The 21,879-nt window shown below is 37.5% G+C and overlaps 1 protein-coding gene across 4 annotated transcripts; it reads right to left on the reverse strand.

The window, feature by feature from the left end:
- Positions 1-533: 533 nt before the first annotated feature.
- On the reverse strand, positions 534-21,772 carry cd247l (CD247 antigen like). 4 transcript variants are annotated; one of them, XM_072686271.1, is made up of 11 exons: positions 21,647-21,772; positions 20,737-21,061; positions 20,524-20,624; positions 17,694-17,907; positions 8,673-8,770; positions 8,525-8,575; positions 7,719-7,799; positions 7,042-7,074; positions 4,323-4,376; positions 4,191-4,220; positions 534-2,176 (listed from the first exon to the last, which is right to left on the reverse strand). In XM_072686271.1, exons 5-11 carry the CDS (start codon positions 8,763-8,765, stop codon positions 2,126-2,128), a joined length of 393 nt encoding a protein of 130 aa, XP_072542372.1. In that variant the 5' UTR covers positions 8,766-8,770; positions 17,694-17,907; positions 20,524-20,624; positions 20,737-21,061; positions 21,647-21,772; the 3' UTR covers positions 534-2,125. The 4 variants fall into 4 exon arrangements, with proteins under 4 accessions (XP_072542372.1, XP_072542373.1, XP_072542376.1 ...); XM_072686272.1 differs by lacking the exon at positions 21,647-21,772 and having other exon boundaries at positions 20,737-21,150; XM_072686275.1 differs by lacking the exons at positions 17,694-17,907; positions 20,524-20,624; positions 20,737-21,061; positions 21,647-21,772 and adding an exon at positions 14,084-14,270.
- Between the last annotated feature and the right edge of the window lie 107 nt (positions 21,773-21,879).

Consider the following 21,879-nt stretch of genomic DNA (forward strand, 5'->3'; position numbering starts at 1 on the left):
ACACATGCACACATCTTTTTGGAACCAAATGTGGTTCTTCTGTAGCATTGTTTAAAGAGCCCTTTGCAGCACCTGTATTTTTAAGGTCTGTTATGCAGTAACTCCAAGAACTCACTACTATGAACTGTAGTTTTCCGGGTAGCTTGTTTAATGTGAGGGATTGAAGTACATTCATGCCAGTAGGGTTTTTAGAAATGTTCCTTGTAACCAGCTGCATTCAGGCCTAAAGACTGGAAATTACCCTGCCAAGGTGGCATGCGTGTTGAAATGGTGTCTACATGACTTCACCAGCAGTTGATCATTGGATATCAATAATAACTGCAATGACACAATCCACTTTGTGTACAGGCTGCGTTTCAGTAGAGGTAGCGTTTTTCCTTATGCTGCTCTGAACTGATGATTCAGTCTGCATTTCTGTGGCCTAGAAGAACCCAGTTTGGCATCCCTGCACTACCTAAATGCCTGCCATCAGGGACAGAATCTGAAAATGAAGACAATGTTTGCACTAATTAAACAGAGAAAATGGCTCTAAATTGGGTTCAGTCATGTTTTTATTAGCAGAAAGCACATGTATAAAATAGCACTACAGATTTATGCATGGGTATTTGCATTTGGGGTACAAACTCACCAAGAACAGCAATTAGCTTATAGCGGTTAAAAGCTTGTGCACTTGCCAGAGGAGCCATGTTTTGCTCCCAAAAATCCTTTCAATTGATGGCTCGTTGGAGACCCAGTTTTGAAAATGAAGTTGAGTGAGCTCATAAAATTGAAAACATTAAATTGTTGAAAATAGTGTATAATCTTCCACCCAACTTTTCACAGTAACAGAAATTTTGACAGGGTTTTGACACCATTCCCATTGGCTCCTGACATGTCAGAATATAATGACCACCTACATAATAGTCGGAATTACTACCCTTGGCTCGGATGACACTATAGCGTCATATTAGGTGCCAGCAGGTTCTCAGTAGAGGTCACCTGCTCAACATTGGCACTGGATTGCTTTGTACCACTTGAAAGAGTCGTAGTTGCCCTCCGGCACCACTATTACGTCCATTCTCAGTACATCTTTACTATATAGGCTCTAGATCCTCCTGCAAAGTTAGCGAATTCCAAAATGCTACCAACCTTCGCCTGATCCCCTATTATCATGCCCTTTTAAACATCAGTCAAATTTTGCCTTTGCCCAAGACCATCGTTTTGCCCTCTGCTACAGCTGAAGTTACTGCTTGCTTACTTGTACATGCAGCAAACCCTATCATGTGGTACCTGTAGTCTCAAGATGTTCTGAGAATGGACTTCTTGCACACTGACAGACGGCATAACAGTGGTGCCTCACAGGCCACTGATGCCAGAAGGGAACGACAACTTATCCTGATCTGAGTGGTACAGAGCAAGCAACAACGCACTAAATCTAATCCATGCCAAGACGCCTCGCTAGTATCATCCAAGCCAAAGGTGGTTATTCCCATTATTAGGTGGCTGGTCATAATATTCTAATATGACTGTTTTTCAATACTGGGCAAGCCAGCGTGTTATCAGTTAATTTTTACCCCCCTCAGGCTACCTTCTGTTAACTGTCTGGCAATGCTGCTGAATATGGTCCTCTTTTACCATTGAAATTAGTAAAAGTGTGACTAATTTGAAGACTTTCAACGAGCAAGCTCCATTTAACCTAATGCATAGGCTATTGCTACATCAGGAGAGCAGGCTGAACAGGTCTGAAATGCATAAATACAGTGGACTAGAAATATTATAAGTGCTTCCCTCAGTATTCTGTTTGATATTTACAGCGATCAGTGAGTTACCTCAATTTTCTTTAACGAGAAAATTCTTTTAGCCAGAAAAAAAGCATGAAAGCCATTGTGTCTAAACTACAGCACCACCTGCTGGACTAAAACTCAGCTCAGCAGCTCAGTAACTTTAAACATATAATAAGTCATATTTATTCACATAATCACTAATCATCTTACACTTTTAATACCTCCTACATGACTGATAAAATGCTACCAGAAGGTTTGCACATAACACTTCACAAGCACTGGCTTCCTATTTCAGGTGGGTGAAATGTGTGAAGGGGGTTACATGGTGATGTTCAGCTTGTGTTTAAGGAGTCTTGCGTAGCTCAGCTGCGTGCTGGTAAAGGAGGAATGGGCTCCATTTCGATGCCCTCGGACTGTAGGAAAAAGGTAGATAAAAAAAAATAATCAAGCAGATCCCCCAGCTACACCTACTTTACATGTCCAAATATTTGTGGACACCCCATTTAATGAATGCATTCAGCTTCTTTAAGAGGCACCCATTGCTGACACAGATGTGCAAATGCACACACATGCAGCTTGTCTAGTCCCTGTAGCGAAGAACTACCCTACATAATACTTTAGCATGCTTTGTTAATGTACTTAACATCAGAAGAATGTGCTTCTCTTGAGTATTATTAATATAGTGTAATTGGACTTGCAATAACATACTCATACTCCTGTACATTTTTATTTAGACCTTCATAAATATTCATTACAAATATCAAACACCAGGAGAGGTTCTCTCTCTTTCTCTCAACCATCAGTTCATGAATGTACTATTTTGTATCGTTTTTAAATCCTCCAACCAAAATCACATCAGTGTAAAATAATACTGCCCTTAACCATGTTCATTTGTAGTTGTGCGGGACTAGTGCTCCCGATAGTACCACCATTATTACATACCACTGCATCAAACACACCAAAAAAAGTTATAACTTGTTTATTTATTTTTTTACATACATTCATAAATATGCTTTCAGAAGGGTGGTTTAAGGGCACATTTTTGCTTTGAAAAAGTACCCATAACCCATAATTTTAAGTGCAGTTTATATTTACTTTATATTTACTAGTATTAGTACTAGTTATAGAAGTACTAGTTGTAGTATTAATTATAGAAGTAGTAGATATAATATTAGTTGTAGTATTAGTGGTAGTTATAGAAGTACTAGTTGTATTATTAATTATAAAAGTAGTAATTCTAGAAGTACTAGTTGTGGTATTAATCATAGAAGTAGTAGTTATAGAAGTTGTTTGTAGTATTAGTAGTAGTTATATAAGTACTAGTTGTAGTATTAGTCATAGAAGTAGTAGCTATTGAAGTAGTTGTAGTATTAGTAGTAGTTGTAGAAGTAGTTGTAGTATTAGTTATAGAAGTAGTAGTTATAGAGTAGTTGTAGTATTAGTAGTAGTTATAGAAGTACTAGTTGTAGTATTAATTATAGAAGTAGTAGTTCTAGAAGTACTAGTTCTAGAAGTAGTTGTAGTATTAGTAGTAGTTCTAGAAGTAGTTGTAGGATTAGTAGTAGTTATAGAAGTTCTAGTTGTAGTATCAGTTCTAGAAGTAGTTGTAGTATTAGTTATAGAAGTAGTAGCTATAGAAGTAGTTGTAGTATTAATTATAGAAGTAGTATATTTAATAGTAGTTGTAGTATTATTAGTAGTTATAGAAGTACTAGTTGTAGTATTAATTATAGAAGTAGTAGTTACAGAAGTAGTTGTAGTATTAGTAGTAGTTCTAGAAGTAGTTGTAGTATTAGTAGTAGTTCTAGAAGTACTAGTTGTAGTATTAGTAGTAGCTATAGAAGTACTAGTTGTAGTATTAGTTATAGAAGTAGTAGCTATAGAAGTAGTTGTAGTATTAATTATAGAAGTAGTATATATAATAGTAGTTGTAGTATTAGTAGTAGTTCTGGAAGTACTAGTTGTAGTATTAATTATAGAAGTAGTAGTTATAGAAGTACTAGTTATAGAAGTACTAGTTGCAGTAGCAGTAATAGAAGTAGTGGTTGTAGTATTTATAGAAGTTGAATTTGCGTCCGTTGTAGTAGCAGTAGCAGTAGTAATAGTAGTAGTAAAAGTAGTTGTAGCAGTAGGTGTAATTAAACAGGTTTTAGAAGTACTAGTTGTAGTAGTAGTAGTAGTGGTATTAGAAGCCACCATAGTGGCAGTAGTACTAATACTACTACTGCTACTGTTAGTACTAGTATGACGTCTACTAGTACTAAAATACAACAGTGTTAAGTACATTAGACTTCCCTCAAGTTTTAATGTACTTCTTACAAATTCAGTGAGATAAGCTTTCATGTCTGCATGTCTTCCATAACTGATCAATCCCTCACTTACAACTGCTTGTGGATAAGATGGTAAAATGGATGAACTCTTATTTACCTCTCTGGTTTTGTTTTTACTCTTGCGAGGCTGTGAAGAGAGACAGACATGGTGGAAATGTTATTTACCAACTCTAACTGAAGGTCCATGTTTAAGCAGCACTGTGATTCATCACACTTCTTGAACACCTACCTTGGCTTGCTTCTGGAGCTCTTGATAATGGTCATTGGATGGTGCTCTCAGTGGCTGTTAAGACAGAAACATGCAGTTGTTTACCTGATCTCTGCACTACCATAGACACCCACCAGAGGGCTCCTGTGGTTAAAGGATGTTAGATGTATCAAGTAGGCCTCCGGTTGCACAGCAGCACAGCCTGCCCAAGCTCCTTAAAACAAGGCTTCATAAATTGTTCTTCTGTTGGTGTAGAACCTGTACAGAGGTTCTTTAAACTTTTACAAGGTTCTTCGTACATTGTATTTACAAAACTGGTACTTTAACAATGGAGATGAGACGAGGTGCATCAGACTACACACGTTTGATGTGTCTAATCAATTAAAGGCTTAAATGACTGGGTTCAAAAGGCAGACTGTTCTCACACCATGTTCTCGAACACAAATCTTCAGTAGGTGTAGAACCTCTACAGAGCGTCTTTGCACAAAAGGTTCTTTGCACATTGCATTTATTGTAGCATAGCCCTAAACGTTCAATGATGCACAATACACAGGGATTTCTGGGATTTCTGCAAGATAAATGTGTGTATGAGGAGGATCAGTTGCTGCAGGTTTGTGCTGAGAGCAGTGTAGAAAAGCAGGTAAATCTACCCCTTATCTACCATCAGCAGCGAGCGGCGCAGATCTTTCTTTAGTGAATATAAAAAGGTTTGCAAGTAGGGCGGTTATTATTAAATGTGGTTTCTTGTGTCAGTCTAATAGTCTGATAAACAGGTCTGATACAAATCTAAACCAGTCAGCAAACCAATGTCAATAAAAAAATTAAATAATTTAGTAATTTATTTCCATTTTATTTACATTCCATAAATCTGTTAATTATACTGTAATCTTAGATTTGTAGTTGGTTATTTTTGCAGTCAGATTAAATAATATAATAATTATTAGTAAAAGTATTATTACATAATACATAGCAGAAAAGTATTTAAATTGTTTTACATTGTTTGGTTTCTAAAAGTGACTGTATGAATGTCACTTTTCTAACTTGAATTTTTTTATCATTTAAAAATGACAGATTCTACAATAATATCAGTTATAGTTTATGTCTAATAACCAAAAATGAGAGGTCAGAACTGTCATGGCTGTTCAGAGACTGCAGGCCCAAAAATAAAAGCCTTTGACTCTTGAAGAAATGGCCTGATGCTACATGCAGCCTATAAGCTGCTAGCTGAATCATGCATTCAAACAGACTGATTTTATTAAGGGTTGTATTTAAGTGGCTGGTTAAAACGTTAGTGGCAAGAAGAAGAGAATATGAAAAGATAAATCATCGCTATCAAGCAAACATCTTGTTGCCAAATGTGTCTTTCAATGGAAGTTCTTTTTTTTAAATTATTATTTCATTTTAAGTCATTTTGGAGCATTTCTATTGGCTTACTCATCATGAAATTATGAAACCATTTAAAGAACAACTGCCAAGTTCAAATTATGTCAAAAGAAAGCGGCAAAAGTGGAGATACAAGGTCTTTGCATGACATGCATTTCTCCACTGATGCCTCGGCCTATTGTGTGCAGTACAGTAAGGGTGAAGATTCACTGCACGCTAGTTACTCCTTCATCTGTCTGATCACATTAGCGCATCGACTGAACCAAGTTCTTCTGAAACCATAGCTCTGCATGGTCAGACTGCACAGTTCACACCTGTCGAGCAGGGAGGCGATGAGAGAAGATAAAAAGCTCTCATAATCTCACAGACTCTCAGCTTCTCGCTGACACTTTTCTGCCAGGTTAAGATCTGTTATGTCACTATCACTTAAAATCAGAAATTCAACAGGATGAAAATCACTGATGGCCCAGATCTGGGTCTGGTTTAAGATCGGCATTTGCAAATCTGGAAGGATATTATCATGCAATAGAAATGATGTCAAATACTGCCATGTTGTAAATGGCCCATCATCAAAAAGAGAAACACATATGTCTACACATGAGGCAGAAATGTTTCACTTCTATTTTTTACAATTATATTGATTAATTATTATATTTTATATCTGCTTATTATTTATATATATATAAATAAAGCAATATATAATATTTTTAGTACAATAATATTTGTAGAAATAGTTTTAATGTAGAAAATGTTCTTTTGCAGAATTTATATTATGCAAATTATTGATGTAAATGATTTATTATGCATCAGAGCAATGAACTGGACTTGAAAGTGGCGCAGTTTAAGTTTTAATAATCAAATACAGTATAAAGTAAACTAACAGCGTGAACTTTAATCACAAAGTGGATCAGTTTTCACCTCTAAGAATAGAATAATTACTGCAGGTTGGGTGTTGAAATTTCAGACTCAGCGCTTTAGGCGCCTACATCGTGGCCTCGTGCTTCATGCGGTATCGCTCACTTTGATATTACTCCTTTGATATTACTCCTTTTTGCACATACGGAAACACTCTCTTTGTCTTCTTACCAGCTGCTACTCTGCCGTTGATCAAGCTGACTGTACAATGAAAACAGGCTCTTTTTAAAGTTAGACTGTGAGAGCGTAACGCTTCGCCCTTTTACAGTAATACTCACTACTGATGTAAAAGCAGCATCATTCCTATGGGGTAATGATCCAATGATCATTGGTCTTAAGTAGCTATGCCAGGGACCACAATTTAAGACGTTTGCCATAAAACGTCTTTTTTCGGATTGTGACTTTGCACATGCTGTAACTGTGTTCACCGCGCTCTACTCACCTCATACTGGCCTTCCTCCTGTTGTTGACGGTTCTGAAATTACAATGGCATAGAAGTAGGTTAGGTTAGAACTGCATACATGTTGTCAAAGGAATTCATGTCAAATCTGAAAATTTTGAGAAAATCTGAGATTTTAATAATTGACTTAATATATGGCTACATGTTTGCTTATTGTCACTGTGAGGCAAAAACCTTGTATCTTCATTCTTGCCATTTTTCACTTTGTAACATACAGTGAATTCAGCAGTTGTTCTTTACATTTTGTCCCAAATTGCATGATGAATGGCCTTATAAATGCTACAACATGACTTAAAAATATTTTTACATTGACAGTTAAGATGGTTTCTTCTTTTTCTTGTAAAGTTGTTGTTTTGGATATTGTATTTTTTGGATTATTATATTTTTTGCATGATAGCGACGATATGTGTGTGTAACAGTATTTGCGGCATGATGAAGTGTCAGGCTGTCTGTAGTACATCAACACAGTTATTGCCGAAGGTAATTGTGTTGATTGTTGTGTGATATGTTTATTTTTATGGCGTTTTCATTTCTCAGTGCATGAAAACGCCATGTGTGATGAAGACTGCCCTGATATTTACACATGTACACTGTAGTGAACCTGATACATGACAGTCATTAAAGACCTAAAAAGCATATATCCATCATATCCATCGTACCCGTCTGGTAGGCCCACTGGCATGGCTGCTTTGAGCGTCCAGGGTTTGATATTCATCAGTCATTTCATTTGTTTTCAGCCCCTGATGAAGACAGAGACAGGAAAGTGAGCAACAATTGCGTGCAGACATATTGTGCATCCTCACCGCCAAAACAAAACCTCGTACAGTCGTGTAAATTTTTGCTTTGAAATATATTAATTCAATTTTTATTTTAACAATGTTGAGGCATGGATGTGATTTAACTAAACAAATAAAACAAGAAATTTATTTACAAAACTATTTGTAAAATGTAATTAACAGAAAGGAAAATGTAATAATAATTCATGGAAATGAGAAAAAAATGGGAACCCTATTTCCTAATAGCCTGTATTTTCTTCTTTGGCCAAACTAACGATAATTAGATTATTTCTTATACATTTCCCACTCCTCCATGCAGAATTCTTTCAGCTAGGTTTGAGGGGTTTCTTGCACAGCACGTTGCAAATCACCCCACAGCATTTTAATAGGATTAAGATCAGGGCTTTGACTTGACCGTTTTAAAAACTGATGGTCTCACAATGTATATTTTACAATGTAGACTTTATTATTATTGGCCAGTCTGCCATGAATTGTTTGCACAGTGAAAAAAAAGGGGCTGGCATTTTTAAATAAGGCAAAAATTAAAATATTAGGTTTAGATGTGACAAGGATGATACACAACTCATCATATGGCAGGATATCTTAAAGTACTGTAGCATACCATCATTCAGCATCTAAACAAATATACCCAGGCTTGCAGAGCACAAACCACACAAACAGAAACTCACCTCATAGAGAGGCTCGGCTGGCGCAGAGTTATCAGACTGTAGCCGTGAAAACTAAAATGTCCACAAAAAAAAACTTTAAGAAAACACACAGGAGAACACATGCACACAACATTTATCTCATATCATCAATTGTTTATGACAGTCTCACCTTTATTCTGAAGTACAGTGCCGTGAAAATGATGCAGTAAAGCAGCAGAACTGCGTCCAGGATGTAGCACGTGACGGGGTCACTCAAACTCATGGCCTCTGTGGAGATGAACTAACTGCTCAGAGAAGACCAACATAAGCTATGAGCGCATCTACCCTGTTATAGTTATAGTAAAGCAAATAAAACACATTATTATTTTGGATTAATTCGTTAAAATAGGAATTGATAAGAAGTTATGTAATATTTTATATAAACCAAATACAGTCAGGTCCATAAGGGCTAAATAAAAATACTGCATTAACAGTGGAGAAATTACAGCCATTTTTGTCCATTTTTACATGCACAAAACTGGACAGTTGGGCAGTTCACTGCTAAGTAATTGCTGGTTGTGTCCAGTTTCCTTGTTCTATAATGAGCAATTAAGGCGATACAATTACTGATTTCAAGTCTTGGGTTTGCACTTGGTAGCTGTTAATGAAAATTGTCAATATGCTTTAAAATTCTTTGAACAGATGATATTTGAACAGAACTAATATAAAATTATCCCAGAATAATGGAAAGAGCATGGAGAGGGAAAGGAAGCATACCGCATCATCTGTCAAACATGGTGGAGACACTGTTATTACATGGTCATGTCTGGCTGCCAGTGGAACTGACCCAGTTCCACTGTTTGATGGTGATGTGACTACTGATGGAAGTAGCAATATGAATTCTAAGGTGTATAGAGCTCTACCTTCTATTCAGATTCAGTCGAATGTGGCAAACGTAATAAGACGGCACAATCTAAGAGCTTCTCAAAAGGAAAGAAATGGAATACCACCTGACTCCAACCCAATTTACCATGCTTTTCACTTACTAAAGACTGTACTAAAGTCTACATTTCAGTCAAATCTTGACTGATCCATTTCAGATCTACTGTGATGGTGTACAGAAGCACAATTATGAAATTTCGCCATTGTCCAAATACGTATGGACCCAGCACAGCTATTAGTAGTTCCGTCAAATAAGATATGCAGTGTATTACTTGTAGAGTTTTTAGTGTGTATGCAGTTTGGGCATCCCCGGGCCAAACTTACATATTTTATTTTTAAAGTAAAAAGACGTCACTTTTAAACATAAGCTCTGTAGCAAATGAATTTTGCTGCAAATGTACAGTTACTGTATTTTTGACCAAGCTAAAAACACTCCCTTTGGCACAGACTTGCAAAGGCTTTTATATCCAACTAGTTTTTCTCTTGCTCTAAGAATTTTCACCCCTTCTTTTTGCTTCTTGAGTTGCTGCATAGCACGTTTAAGATTTAATGATGTTCAGGTCAGGAGACACTGAGATTTTGGGGTACATTTTGGAACATTCTCCTGTTGAAAAAGCAGCTTCGGTTTCATGGGGGAGTGTGTCTCATTTGCTTCCAACCCATTCAACATTTTCCAACATGAATAAGTTTAGATAGAACAGGAAGATAAATCAAACAAATAGTAAAATATACAGTGGGGTCCAAAAGTCGGTGACCCCATTGAAATGTTTTTGTTCATTAAAATCTGAAATTAAAAGTAAGAATAGAAATTTATGACGAGTAAAATAAAAAATCATGGTAAATTCATGAACAGCATTCTACTTTTTACACACATTGTTATGCTGATTGTATCATTTGTAATTGAAACAATTTATGCAATTTTATTAGATTGATTAGATTAAGCATTTTTCTTAGACGTTTGGACCTCGGTTGAAATAAATAAAAAAAAATAGAAGATAACAATAGACAGATATCCAATAAGCTACTTGCCGCTACTCTGGTTCTTAGAGTTTGTAAGCTCTCTATAAGGGCAAATGTTTTGAAAGGCTGCAAAGAAAAAGCTCTGTATTAATATGTATGAGGCCACAGACACTTATAAAATACTGCCTATATACATATATATAAAATATATATAAACATATTTTACAGTTACTCTTCACAGGTTATAACTGCTTAAATGCTCTCTATAATTGGTCAAAATATATTATTTAAGATTTATTTATATTATTTAAAATATATTATTTATAATGCATTATTTAAGTTTTTCAGTGTTTTAGAAATATGTTACCCCTGACATATAATGTCTCATCTATCCTCAGAGTAGATCTTAATACTAATACAAAACTACTGACTACTACTACTAACCTTATTATTCTAAGCTACAAGGGTAGCTACATAATCTATAACACAGACAGAAAAAAAGTTTCTAATGATATTCAAAGAATTTTGTATATCATCAGTAAAATCTGCACTTGCAACACTGAAATGAGCCCTCATTAGCAGCCTAATAGATCAAGGACCACTTTTTGGACCAGTAAGAGGAGTCCTCCTGTCCTTACACACAAACTGACTGTGTAACAGTGCCAAAATCTTTGAAAACAGTGCAACTACACCAAGACGTCAACCAGTAATGCCCTCATAGTACCTCATAGTTCTTCTTCAAACTACAGTCTTCAAACTCAGAACCAAAAGCTCAGTTTTGATGTGATGTGAAATAAATAGAAAGACTATTTACTGCTCGGTGTGTATGTCTTCCTGTCAGTCTTGGCTTGAGCATGTACCTCTGTGGTCTGAGTTTGAGTATACTTCACAACCTAGTTTAGTGGTTTCTATGTCAGAGGTGCGTGCTACAGTGCTTGGAGAGGGAAGGGGGGGTGTTCTTGGTGGGTCCTAACACATTATTGCATTTCAGAGCTGAAGTTAATAGATGCTAGAGGCCGGCGGTTACGAAATGACCACATATTTATCTGCAACATAGCCGAAGCACATACATAAAGACGTTCTCACCAGGCTTTAGAAAACACAAATCACACAAAGTATAATTTTTTGGGAAGTGTCGTCTACCAAACTGCAATTCTGCAAACTGCAAATCATTCTCTTTCACTTTGCACATTCTTTGATAATAGAACTTTGTAATAACAGTTAAGGCCCACTGGCTGGCCATAGGCTGTTTAAAGGGTTAATTTAAACAGCTGTCTTTAATTTGCGCTGATAAAACAATGCATATGATTTAAATCAAGTTCAATTATAACTTTTTTTTTTAATGTAGTAAAATAAAAAAAAACAATGTTTATGTATAACATATATCATTGCATCTCCTTTTTGGGCCATTTTTCTCTTTTTTGACCTGATTGGAATATAATTGAAATTATAAATCACTTCAAATGATTAGCACATATCTAGTGTTTACCCTGTGAGAAAGAAGATGCAGGCTTAGTTTTATATGAAATATATATATATGAAATAATATATTCGACAACCTTTCTGATACACAACAGCTATAACTGTAACTACAAAACTGATGACAAATGTTTTACAATAAAAATATACTTTTCCTGTTTTTAAAAAAATATATTTTGCACATAAAATAAAATAGAAATTTTAAGGCATGAGGAACCAGAACTTTCTTACCGCTGTGGAATTATATGATAATAGCTGATCTTATTTGCGTTTCTGTTTTATGCAGTAATTATTTATGCAACAAGACTCGCGTACACAACATTAAACAATGTATTTGAAAGGATAGTAGTGATAAAACCGAAGGAAGCTCATGAACAAAATAATAAGTCGTCTGACATCGAACCTTCCAGATTTAAAACATCCTTTAAGGTCAAAGTTTTGCAGTGGCAGCAAAAGGACTTTCCAGAATGATAAAATCTAGAGAATAAACAGGAAAAGCAACATTTTAAACAGTCAGAAAAGATGAAATGTGGCCTTTGCCTTGTTTAACACACAGAAGCTGTGTGCTTCTAGTGTTTTTAGTGTTTTAGAAGATGAAGTAAAATGATCAATAGGGGAGAAATTAACTTGAATAGAATAGACTTTTAGTAATGCAGATGTTTTGCATTTACATTTGATCAGGAACTAAATCAGATCCTAACAACCTAGAAATCCTTTGATAGGCTAATCTGCTAAAGACCTGCTAATTGACGTGTATTTCTGAGTCAAAGCTAATGGCCTTTAGATGAGGGCAAAGGGCACCCTAAAAGCATGACAAATTACTAACTACAACTGAGTTGGCCCTTTTAATTTCTGGACAATTGTCTTTGGTTTCACCAGGTTGAAAAACACCTTCACCTTTGTCCGTTTTCAATTTTCTTCGTCGTTTTGTCAACCTAGTAGCTGTTCTGTACACTGTGTAAATAACACTGGCTGAATGGACCAATAGAAATGCTTAGTACTTAGAATCAAATATTTTTACATTGACTTCTGTTCAGAGTGAAACAGGTGTTTTCCCTCTCCTGTAAAGTCACCATTTTGGAGATACATGTTTTTCATTGAACATACAAAACACAGAAATGCACAAACACATGTAAGCTTGAGCTAAAATTTGATTTCCTAAGGTTCGTAAACGCAACAGGGAAGTCACATAAAGAATCTCTGAAAGAGGACCTCTGGAAAAACACCTGTTCTAAGGGATGCCACAAGGAAATTGCTCAGTTTGCTCAGCATGTTCATGCACTGCTATAAGTACAGTCAGACCTTGTTCTACTGGCACCCAAATACTTCACTGTTTAAACTGAGTCAACCCACAATAAGAAGTGCTGCTTTAAGGGACGAGGGCCGGATGCCTGGACTGAGGTCATAAATAATGTAAATAAGTTAATTAATAAAACAACTGCACACAAAAATGTGTATATATTGGTTTTACCTTGCCATTGTAGCAAAAAACGTGCATTTTTACTTCGTGTGAAAGTTTTCATGACGTAGGAATCAATAGAAACCGTCCAAATTGACTTACCCTCTGTTTACATTACCTTATATTTAAGGTTAAGGATGTTTATCACTTCAATATTTTGGAGATATAGGGTTTTGGTCTGACAGCTGAGTGACTTATAGAACTTTAAACTAAAAACTAAAAGAATTTGCACTTAAAACTAAGGGTTTTACAGCCGGAGCAGCCTGGCGGGGTCAATAAAGCATTGACCTGCCAACTTTCTCCATTACTGCTGAAGGAAATACCAATGATCTTTATTAAATCCAACAAAACAGCTACAAGAAACATCTGCCAATCTGAAACGTGTGCTGTGATATCAGCATGTCAGTTAAAAAAAACTCAGGGTTGAAGAGTGTTGCAATCTCTCCATTTTATGTTGCAAATGAGTGTTACGCACTAAGGGTATAAAAACGTCTTACTGGCTGTGCGGAAGAGACTTCATGTCTGCATATCACTTAATCAGACCACAGATTCTGAAGCTGGAATAGCCATGAAAAGCTCTGAAAAGTCCAGAAAGAGTGCGTCTTCATAACGCAAAGAATGCCCGACGTTAAGGCTTGCAGACTTCCCCATGTTGTGGAGAACTACATATCAACGAACAACTGAGATCTGGCTTCTTACAATTTCAAGACATACACAGCAGGGTTAGGCGAACGGCCTAAAAAGAAGCGTATTCATCTCACCTGTGGAGGAGAAGAATGAAGCCAGGCACAGCAAGGACACTGTCCTGAACACTGACAACAGATTTCCCAGGGACTCCAGAAATGCTTCTGGCCGTCTTGCTTTCCTACAGCTGGGCCTCACCGAAGGGCTGTGAAGAAGTCTGCCTTGCTCATATGTCGGCTTGTAGAAGCCCCTTTGGTAACAGGAAATGGCCCCAGCCCTCGGATCTGCCTAGTGGTGAGTGACACCATTCTCTAAGGTCTAAAAAGCTCCCACTTCAGCATCTCTGGTCCTCTCATCTCAACACTTTTGTTGCCATCACTTCCTGTTTCTTTATAAACCAGTTATACACACACAGTGAGGACTCTAGTCTGTGGCAGGTGGAATGTAACTTTATAACTGCAGACAGGGACAAAAGAAGAGGAAATAGCCTCATGAATAGTGTTCTATATACAGTGGGGGGAAAAAAGTATTTAGTCACCAATTGTGCAGAGAGGCCTGTAATTGACATCATAGGTAGACCTAAACTATGAGAGACAAAATGAAAAAAATATTATGCAAATAATGGTGGAAAATAAGTATTTGGTCACCTACAAACAAGCAAGATTTCTGGCTGTCACAGACCTGTAACTCCCTCTTTAAGAGGCTTCTCTGTCCTCCACTCATTACCTGTATTAATGGCACCTGTTTGAACTCGTTAACAGTATAAAAGACACCTGCCCACAACCTCAAACAGTCACACTCCAAACTCCACTATGGTGAAGACCAAAGAGCTGTCGAAGGACACCAGAAACAAAATTGTAGACCTGCACCAGGCTGGGAAGACTGAATCTGCAATAGGCAAGCAGCTTGGTGTGAAGAAATCTACTGTGGGAGCAATAATCAGAAAATGGGAGACCTACAAGACCACTGCTTATCTCCCTCGATCAGGGGCTCCACGCAAGATCTCAGCCCGTGGGGTCAAAATGATCACAAGAACGGTGAGCAAAAATCCCAGAACCACACGGGGGGACCTAGTGAATGACCTGCAGAAAGCTGGGACCCACGTTACAAAGGCTACCGTCAGTAACACACTAGACCGCCAGGGACTCAGATCTTGCAGTGCCAGACGTGTTCCCCTGCTTAAGCCAGTACATATCCGGGCGCGTCTGAAGTTTGCTAGAGAGCATTTGGATGTTCCGGAGGAGTATCGGGAGAATGTCTTATGGTCAGATGAAACCAAAGTAGAACTGTTTGGTACAAACACAACTCGTTGTGTTTGGAGGAGAGTGAATGCTGAGTTGCATACAAAGAACACGATACCAACTGTGAAGCATGGGGGTGGCAACATCATGCTTTGGGGCTGTTTCTCTTCAAAGGGACTAGGACAATTGGTCCGTGTACATGAAAGAATGATTGGGGCCATGTATTGTGAGATTTTGAGTGCAAACCTCCTTCCATCAGCAAGGGCATTGAAGATGAAATGTGGCTGGGTCTTTCAGCATGACAATGATCCCAAGCACACTGCCAGGGCAACAAAGGAGTGGATTCGTGAGAAGCATTTCAAGGTCCTGGAGTGGCCTAGCCAGTCTCTAGATCTCAACCCCATAGAAAACCTTTGGAGGGAGTTGAAAGGTCCGTGTTGCCCGCCGACAGCCCCAAAACATCACTGCTCTAGAGGAGATCTGCATGGAGGAATGGGCCAACATACCAGCAACGGTGTGTGCCAACCTTGTGAAGACTTACAGAAAACGTTTGACCTCTGTCATTGCCAACAAAGGATATATAACAAAGTATTGAGAAGAACTTTTGTTATTGACCAAATACTTATTTTCCACCATTATTTGCAAATAAATTCTTTAAAAATCAATCATGTGAATTTCTGTATTTTTTTCTCATTTTGTCTCTCATAGTTGATGATCTACCTATGATGTCAATTACAGGCCTCTCTCATCTTTTTAAGTGGGAGAACTTGCACAACTGGTGACTGACTAAATACTTTTTTTCCCCACTGTAAACTGTAGGTATTGCTCTGGAGCTGTGCCTGTTAGGTTGTATCTCAATCAAGATTGTATCAGCACTTAACTCATGGAGGTGGCAGTAAACACATATGTTATGGCATTATGGGATTATGGCAATGTGAACCCGCACCCAGAGTGGTGGGCAGGTGGCCACTTTATGGTCCTAATCCCACTTCTAAAGCCTTTGGGCCAGAGCTGCTCTTACCGCTAACTGCACATTAAAACCCCGAGATCTCAGAAAGCACTGTTGTACTCAGGTGTCACTTGTGTGAGTCTTTTTGTGTATGCTAGCTTTATTTATATGACCTTTTTTGGATTTTTGGATTCTGTATTGAATTTGGCAAACTCATCTGACTATGTATAACAATGGCCTAGTGCATTATATTACTGCATCTTAGAAATTGAATTTTAGTCAATATACTGAAAAGGTTATTTTTGTTTAAAAAGTTAAATTATATATTTTAAATTCATTACACATAAAGTGACATTTTTCAAGCCTTTTTTAAATTATTATTTCAAATATTCAATTTGGAGTAAATTGTTGTTCAAACTGTATTCATACAGTCTATCTCTTGGTCTAGTTCAGCACATGCAACCACAGTCATGGGGAACACTGCTGACTTCACAGGGTAAGCCACAAAAAACTGGCTGTTCGCAAAGGGCTGTATGAAACTATATTAGTGGGACATTGTCAGGAAATGTAGTAAGAAAAGGTACATAAGCAACAGGGATGACCACAGCCTTCAGAGGTTTGTCAAGATTCAAGAATTTGGAAGGCTGGAGAACTGGACTGTTGCTCAGCACTCCAATATACTCTTTACAGATGAAAGTAAAATTTGCATTTTATTTGGAAATCAAGGTTTTACATTCTGGAGGAAGTGTGGAGAGGCACAGAATCCAAGGTGTCTGAAGTCCAGTGTGAAGTTTCCACAGTCTGAGATGGTTTGGGGTGCCATGTCATCTGCTGGTGTTGGTCCCCTGTAGTTTATCAAGTGCTTCCATCTGCTGACAAACTTAATGGAGATGCCGATTTCCTGTTTTCCAGCAGGACTTAGCACCGGTCCACAGTGCCAAAACTACTACTAAATGATTTGCTGATCATGACATTATTGTGCTTGACTGGCCAGCCAACTCTCTGGGTTATAGTCAAGAGGAAGAAGAGAAACACCTGACCCAGGAATACAGACGAGCTGAAGGCCACTATCAACATAACCTGGGCTTCAGTAATATCTCAGTAGTGCCACAAGCTGATTGCATTCATGCAACACCATACTGATGCAGTTAGAGTATGCATGTATTGAGAGTATGCATGTATTTCTGTATTCAGCATTATTTTCTGTTTGTATTAATATTCTAATAAATACATGAAATTACATGACCCAAACTCTTCCAGATTTGGACTTGGATGACTGGATCTCCAACTTCCTGACAGACAGACAGACCACAAGCAGTGTGGGTAGGCAAACATGTCTTACCCACTTTCATACTCTGCACTGGACCCCCCCAAGGTTGTGTCCTGAGCCCCCTGCTGTACTCATTTTACACTTATGACTGCATGGCCACTTTTAGCTCTACCATCATTGTCAGGTTTGCTTTGTTGTGTTGGGTCTGATCTCTGACCAGGGCCTACCTGGTGGAGAACACCTGGAGAATTACTTCCCCATCTGGATCAAGAGTTGCAGTGGAATGAGTGGACAAGTTCAAGTACTGCAGAACTTCAACTCCTGCACTGTTGAAACTCCTGCACTGATGGGGATCATCACAGCCCAGTGTGGGAACAGCACCAAGCAGGAAAGACGGGCTCTCCAGAGGGTGGTGTGTTCAGTTGAGTGCCTCATCCGGACCTGCAGGGAGACAGCTACAGCAAGCAGTGCTGGACCAAGGGCAGGAAGTACTGTTTATAATTATGTATGTGACAACTTCAAACTTTTGGAGTAGACTGTCTTATTTAAACCTTAGACAGTTAGTGTGGTTTGCTCCTGATTGTTGAAGTAAGTGGTAAAGATCATGGCGAGATTCAGAAAGAAGGCTATATATGCAGATACAGCTCTGGAAAAAATTCCAAGACCACTTAATTTATTTTCGTAAATGTGCATTTCTATGTGTATGGCAGGCGTTTTATTTCAGGCATTTCATCAAACAAAGCTGAGTTATCTGAATTTGCAGACTATGAATGGCATAAAGTCACCCCACAGCAGTGTGAAAGAACGGTGGAGAGCCTGCCAATACATAAAAGCTGTGATTGGAAGTCAAGGTTATTTCACCATAGTGTTTTCTGAATGCTCTCAAAGTATTAGTACTGTGTTGTTTACATTTCAATAATAACGTCTTTGCATTATAATTATTATAATCATTTCTTTGCATTATTCGCTGTTTTGAGCAGTTGTCATTTCTGAAAATAAATAAATGCTCTAAATAACAATATTCTTATTTGGAATTTGGGGAAAATGGATTATGGATTATGTAATACAAAGCAAATGTTAATTTTCCCTAAACACATTGCCTATGAATAGCAAAATCAGAGAAACAGATCATGTAGGGTGGTCACTTTATTTTATTTGTTTGCTGTATATAGAGTCTGGGAAGGGGTTTACTAAGGTACCAGAACACGTAGAAATCAGCGCCAGATCTCTCAATTACACTACCAACTAAAGACATTCCATCACTTTACACTTTATGGTAAGAAGAGGAGGGTCTACGAGCTGTGTGACCGGTAAAAGCTGGACCCACTGAAGACATGAAATATGATTTGTTAAGTTAAGTTAATACAGTCAGAAAATTGAAAATTGTTCACAATTATTTTTTTATTAATTAGTGAATTATTGAAGAAACAAATACTTTCTGATGGACCTTATTGTGACACTATATATGCCCAAATGTATGTGGACACCCCATCTAATAAATACATTCAGCTACTTTCAGTAGTACCTATGGCTGACACAAATGTGCAAATGCTCACACACAGCTTGTCAAGTCCCCGTGGAGAAGTGTTGGCAATAGAATAGGACTCTCTAGAGCAGATAAACAATAAACTATTGGCACCAGAGGTTTCAAGTAACAAAGTACAAATACGTTGTTACCTTACTTAAGTAGAAATTTTGGTTATATATACTTTCCTGGAGTAAATATGTTTTTGCTGACTTTTTACTTCTACTCCACTAAGTCACTTTATACAACAGGAATAGACATAAACATACAACTTTATATTTAGCTCCACTCTCTCTCAGACTATACCTGTCTCATACATGTACATATCAGAGCATTTCTACAGATCCCTCCTGTCTTTGTATATTCTGTATTTTGTGTATATTTTGTGTGTATTTTGTGTGTATTTTGTATTTATTTAATATAATATTTATATAACTTTATTTTAATATGTTTAGTATGTATATAGTTTTGTTCTCCTGTAGAGCATCAACCTGAGCCTCACCACAAGCATTTCAATGCATAAATGTCCTGACATGTTGTGCAAATGACAAATAAACCTGAAATTTGAAACTTGAACCTGAAACATTTTCACACAATTATCTGTACTTTTTTACTCCTTACACTTGAAAAATGATTTCATTTCGGTTTGTTTTCATTCCGACTTCATATTTTCCGCTCCATGAAACACATGTTAATGCTCAGTAGTGCACATAGATGCTTCTTTAATATATTTGATATTACTAAAATGCATTCATTTTCAATGGACAGATATGCACCTGAAACAGTCAGCCTACTGCATCCCAACATTTTTCAACATTAACATTTTAATATAGCATTATGGTCATTATGACTTTTTGAAAAAAAAATTGGGGCGGTGAGGTAGTGCACTTTAGGCCCCTGTGGCGCGGCCTAAGCTTTTGGCCTTTGTTTTCCTTACATTACTTTTACTTTTCAACTTTAAGTAGTTTTGAAACCAGTACTTTTACACTTTTACTGGAGTAAAAAGCTTAAGTTGATTCTTCAAACCCTAGTATCTACACTTCTACCTGAGTAATGAATGTCAATACTTTTGACACCCTTGATTGGCACCACGCCTAATGCCAGGAAACAGTCCAGCAACCTTATATAATGTCCATCAGAATGGACAATCATACCATCTCAACGATTTTAAGCATGATATGATTGCTGATTCCAAACTGTTTACTCAGAATGGTATAATAAATAAACCTTGTTGATGAGAGAAGGACACAAAATGGCCACAAAAGCAGATGATCACATCAGGGTCTCCTTCTGTCAGCCAAGCACAGAAAGCTGAGGCTGCAATAGGCAAGTAGTATATATGTATATATATGTATATATACATACATATATATATATATATATATGTATATATATATATATATATATATATATATATATATATATATATATATATATATATATATATATATATATATATATATATACTCCATTATAAGGTACTGAGTACCTATATAAAGACCTTACACAGAGAGTGCGCAGGAGTCACTCACCTTTTGGCACGACTGTGGCAGTTCTCACTTCTTTGTTCTGCTCTCTCAGTTCCTTCCTCTCTGCCCACAGTCTTCCTTTAACAACTCTTACATGCCCTGGTCTGGTAAGAAGCGAGCAAACAGCTTTATCATGCTGCTCTAACTCTAACTAATGTCCAGCAGAGATGTTCTTACTGCTTATGATCAGTGAAAAGATTGGGCAAGTTCAAGTACCTTGGAGTTCCCATCTCGCAGGAACTGTCATTCTCTTGCCACAGCAACTCCCTGGTGAAGAGGGCCCGTCAGCATCTCTACCACCTCAGACACCTAATGGACTTCAGACTCCCCTCCAAGGTGCTGCAGAACTTTTACTCCGGCGCTGTTGGAAGCATCCTAACAGGAAACATCACAGCCTGGTTTGGGAACGTCCAACGAGCAGGACAGACAGGCTGTCCCAAGAATGAGAACATTGGTCCTTTTCTCTTCAGGTCATGGTGAGGCTAGTCAGGTCAGTTTAGTCCAGACTTGTGTTACATATCAGCTGGGCAGTCCTCTTACACTGAAGACAGAGGAATAGAAGCTCTGAGTGAACAGAACTCAACAGAACTCTCTACAAACCAAATTACTGTCCTAAATGTGATTTAAGATAGGATTTTAGCAACATAGACCTAGAGACCCATTAACATGTTAACAGACATTCTAGGAGAGCAGTTCTTGTCTTTGGAGTTATTTAGGAATAATCCAATATGAAAACTAAATAAATACACTAATTAGCCCTTTTAGGAAGGTGTATTAGGACACCTGCTCATTCACTGTTTCTTCCGAAACAAACAAAAAAGAGTTTATCCTGCTTTTGCTGGAGTAACCTTGTCTTTGATTGGTTAGAAGGAGTGTCCACACACATTTGGACATGGTGCAAGAGCTGCAAGCTATTTCCAAATGTCAGGAATATGTTTTTTTCAGAATCCTTACAGACAATCTTAAAGAACAGCGTTAAAATGCAGCGTCCACTCACAGGACTGTTATGTGTACACTGTTAGAACAGCATAAAATATTGGTAATGTGAAATATTCTGAATATATTTGGGGTCATTAATGTCTCTCTTGTACTCAAATATAAGCTCCACGGAGAAAACATTAGTTACCTGGCATGTTAAAGGTGGTAGCAACGTCTACAGGAAATTCGTCTTGAGCAGAAGTGAGCAAAGGTCTCTTTGCGAGCCACTCTGCTTCCTATGTTGGTGGAACGCAGTTTCTAGACATGCACTGTTCCACCTCTTCTCAATCTCTGAATCCTGTCACACACCCCACAGGTATTTAAAGCCCGATCATCTTCTTGCAACTACCACCCTAAACAAACAAGGTGACTAATGTTATG

Source organism: Salminus brasiliensis, chromosome 8, assembly GCF_030463535.1.
Source record: "Salminus brasiliensis chromosome 8, fSalBra1.hap2, whole genome shotgun sequence".
Lineage (NCBI taxonomy): Eukaryota > Metazoa > Chordata > Actinopteri > Characiformes > Bryconidae > Salminus > Salminus brasiliensis.

Excerpts from the sequence above, each read along its gene's own strand:
- cd247l (XM_072686271.1), bottom strand. The coding sequence starts at position 8,765 with ATGAGTTTGAGTGACCCCGTCACGTGCTACATCCTGGACGCAGTTCTG. Across the intron at positions 4,377-7,041 it reads AGGAGGAAGGCCAGTATGAG|CCACTGAGAGCACCATCCAA; the intron begins GTGAGTAGAGCG and ends CTGTCTTAACAG. Across the intron at positions 4,221-4,322 it reads AGCTCCAGAAGCAAGCCAAG|CCTCGCAAGAGTAAAAACAA; the intron begins GTAGGTGTTCAA and ends CTCTCTTCACAG.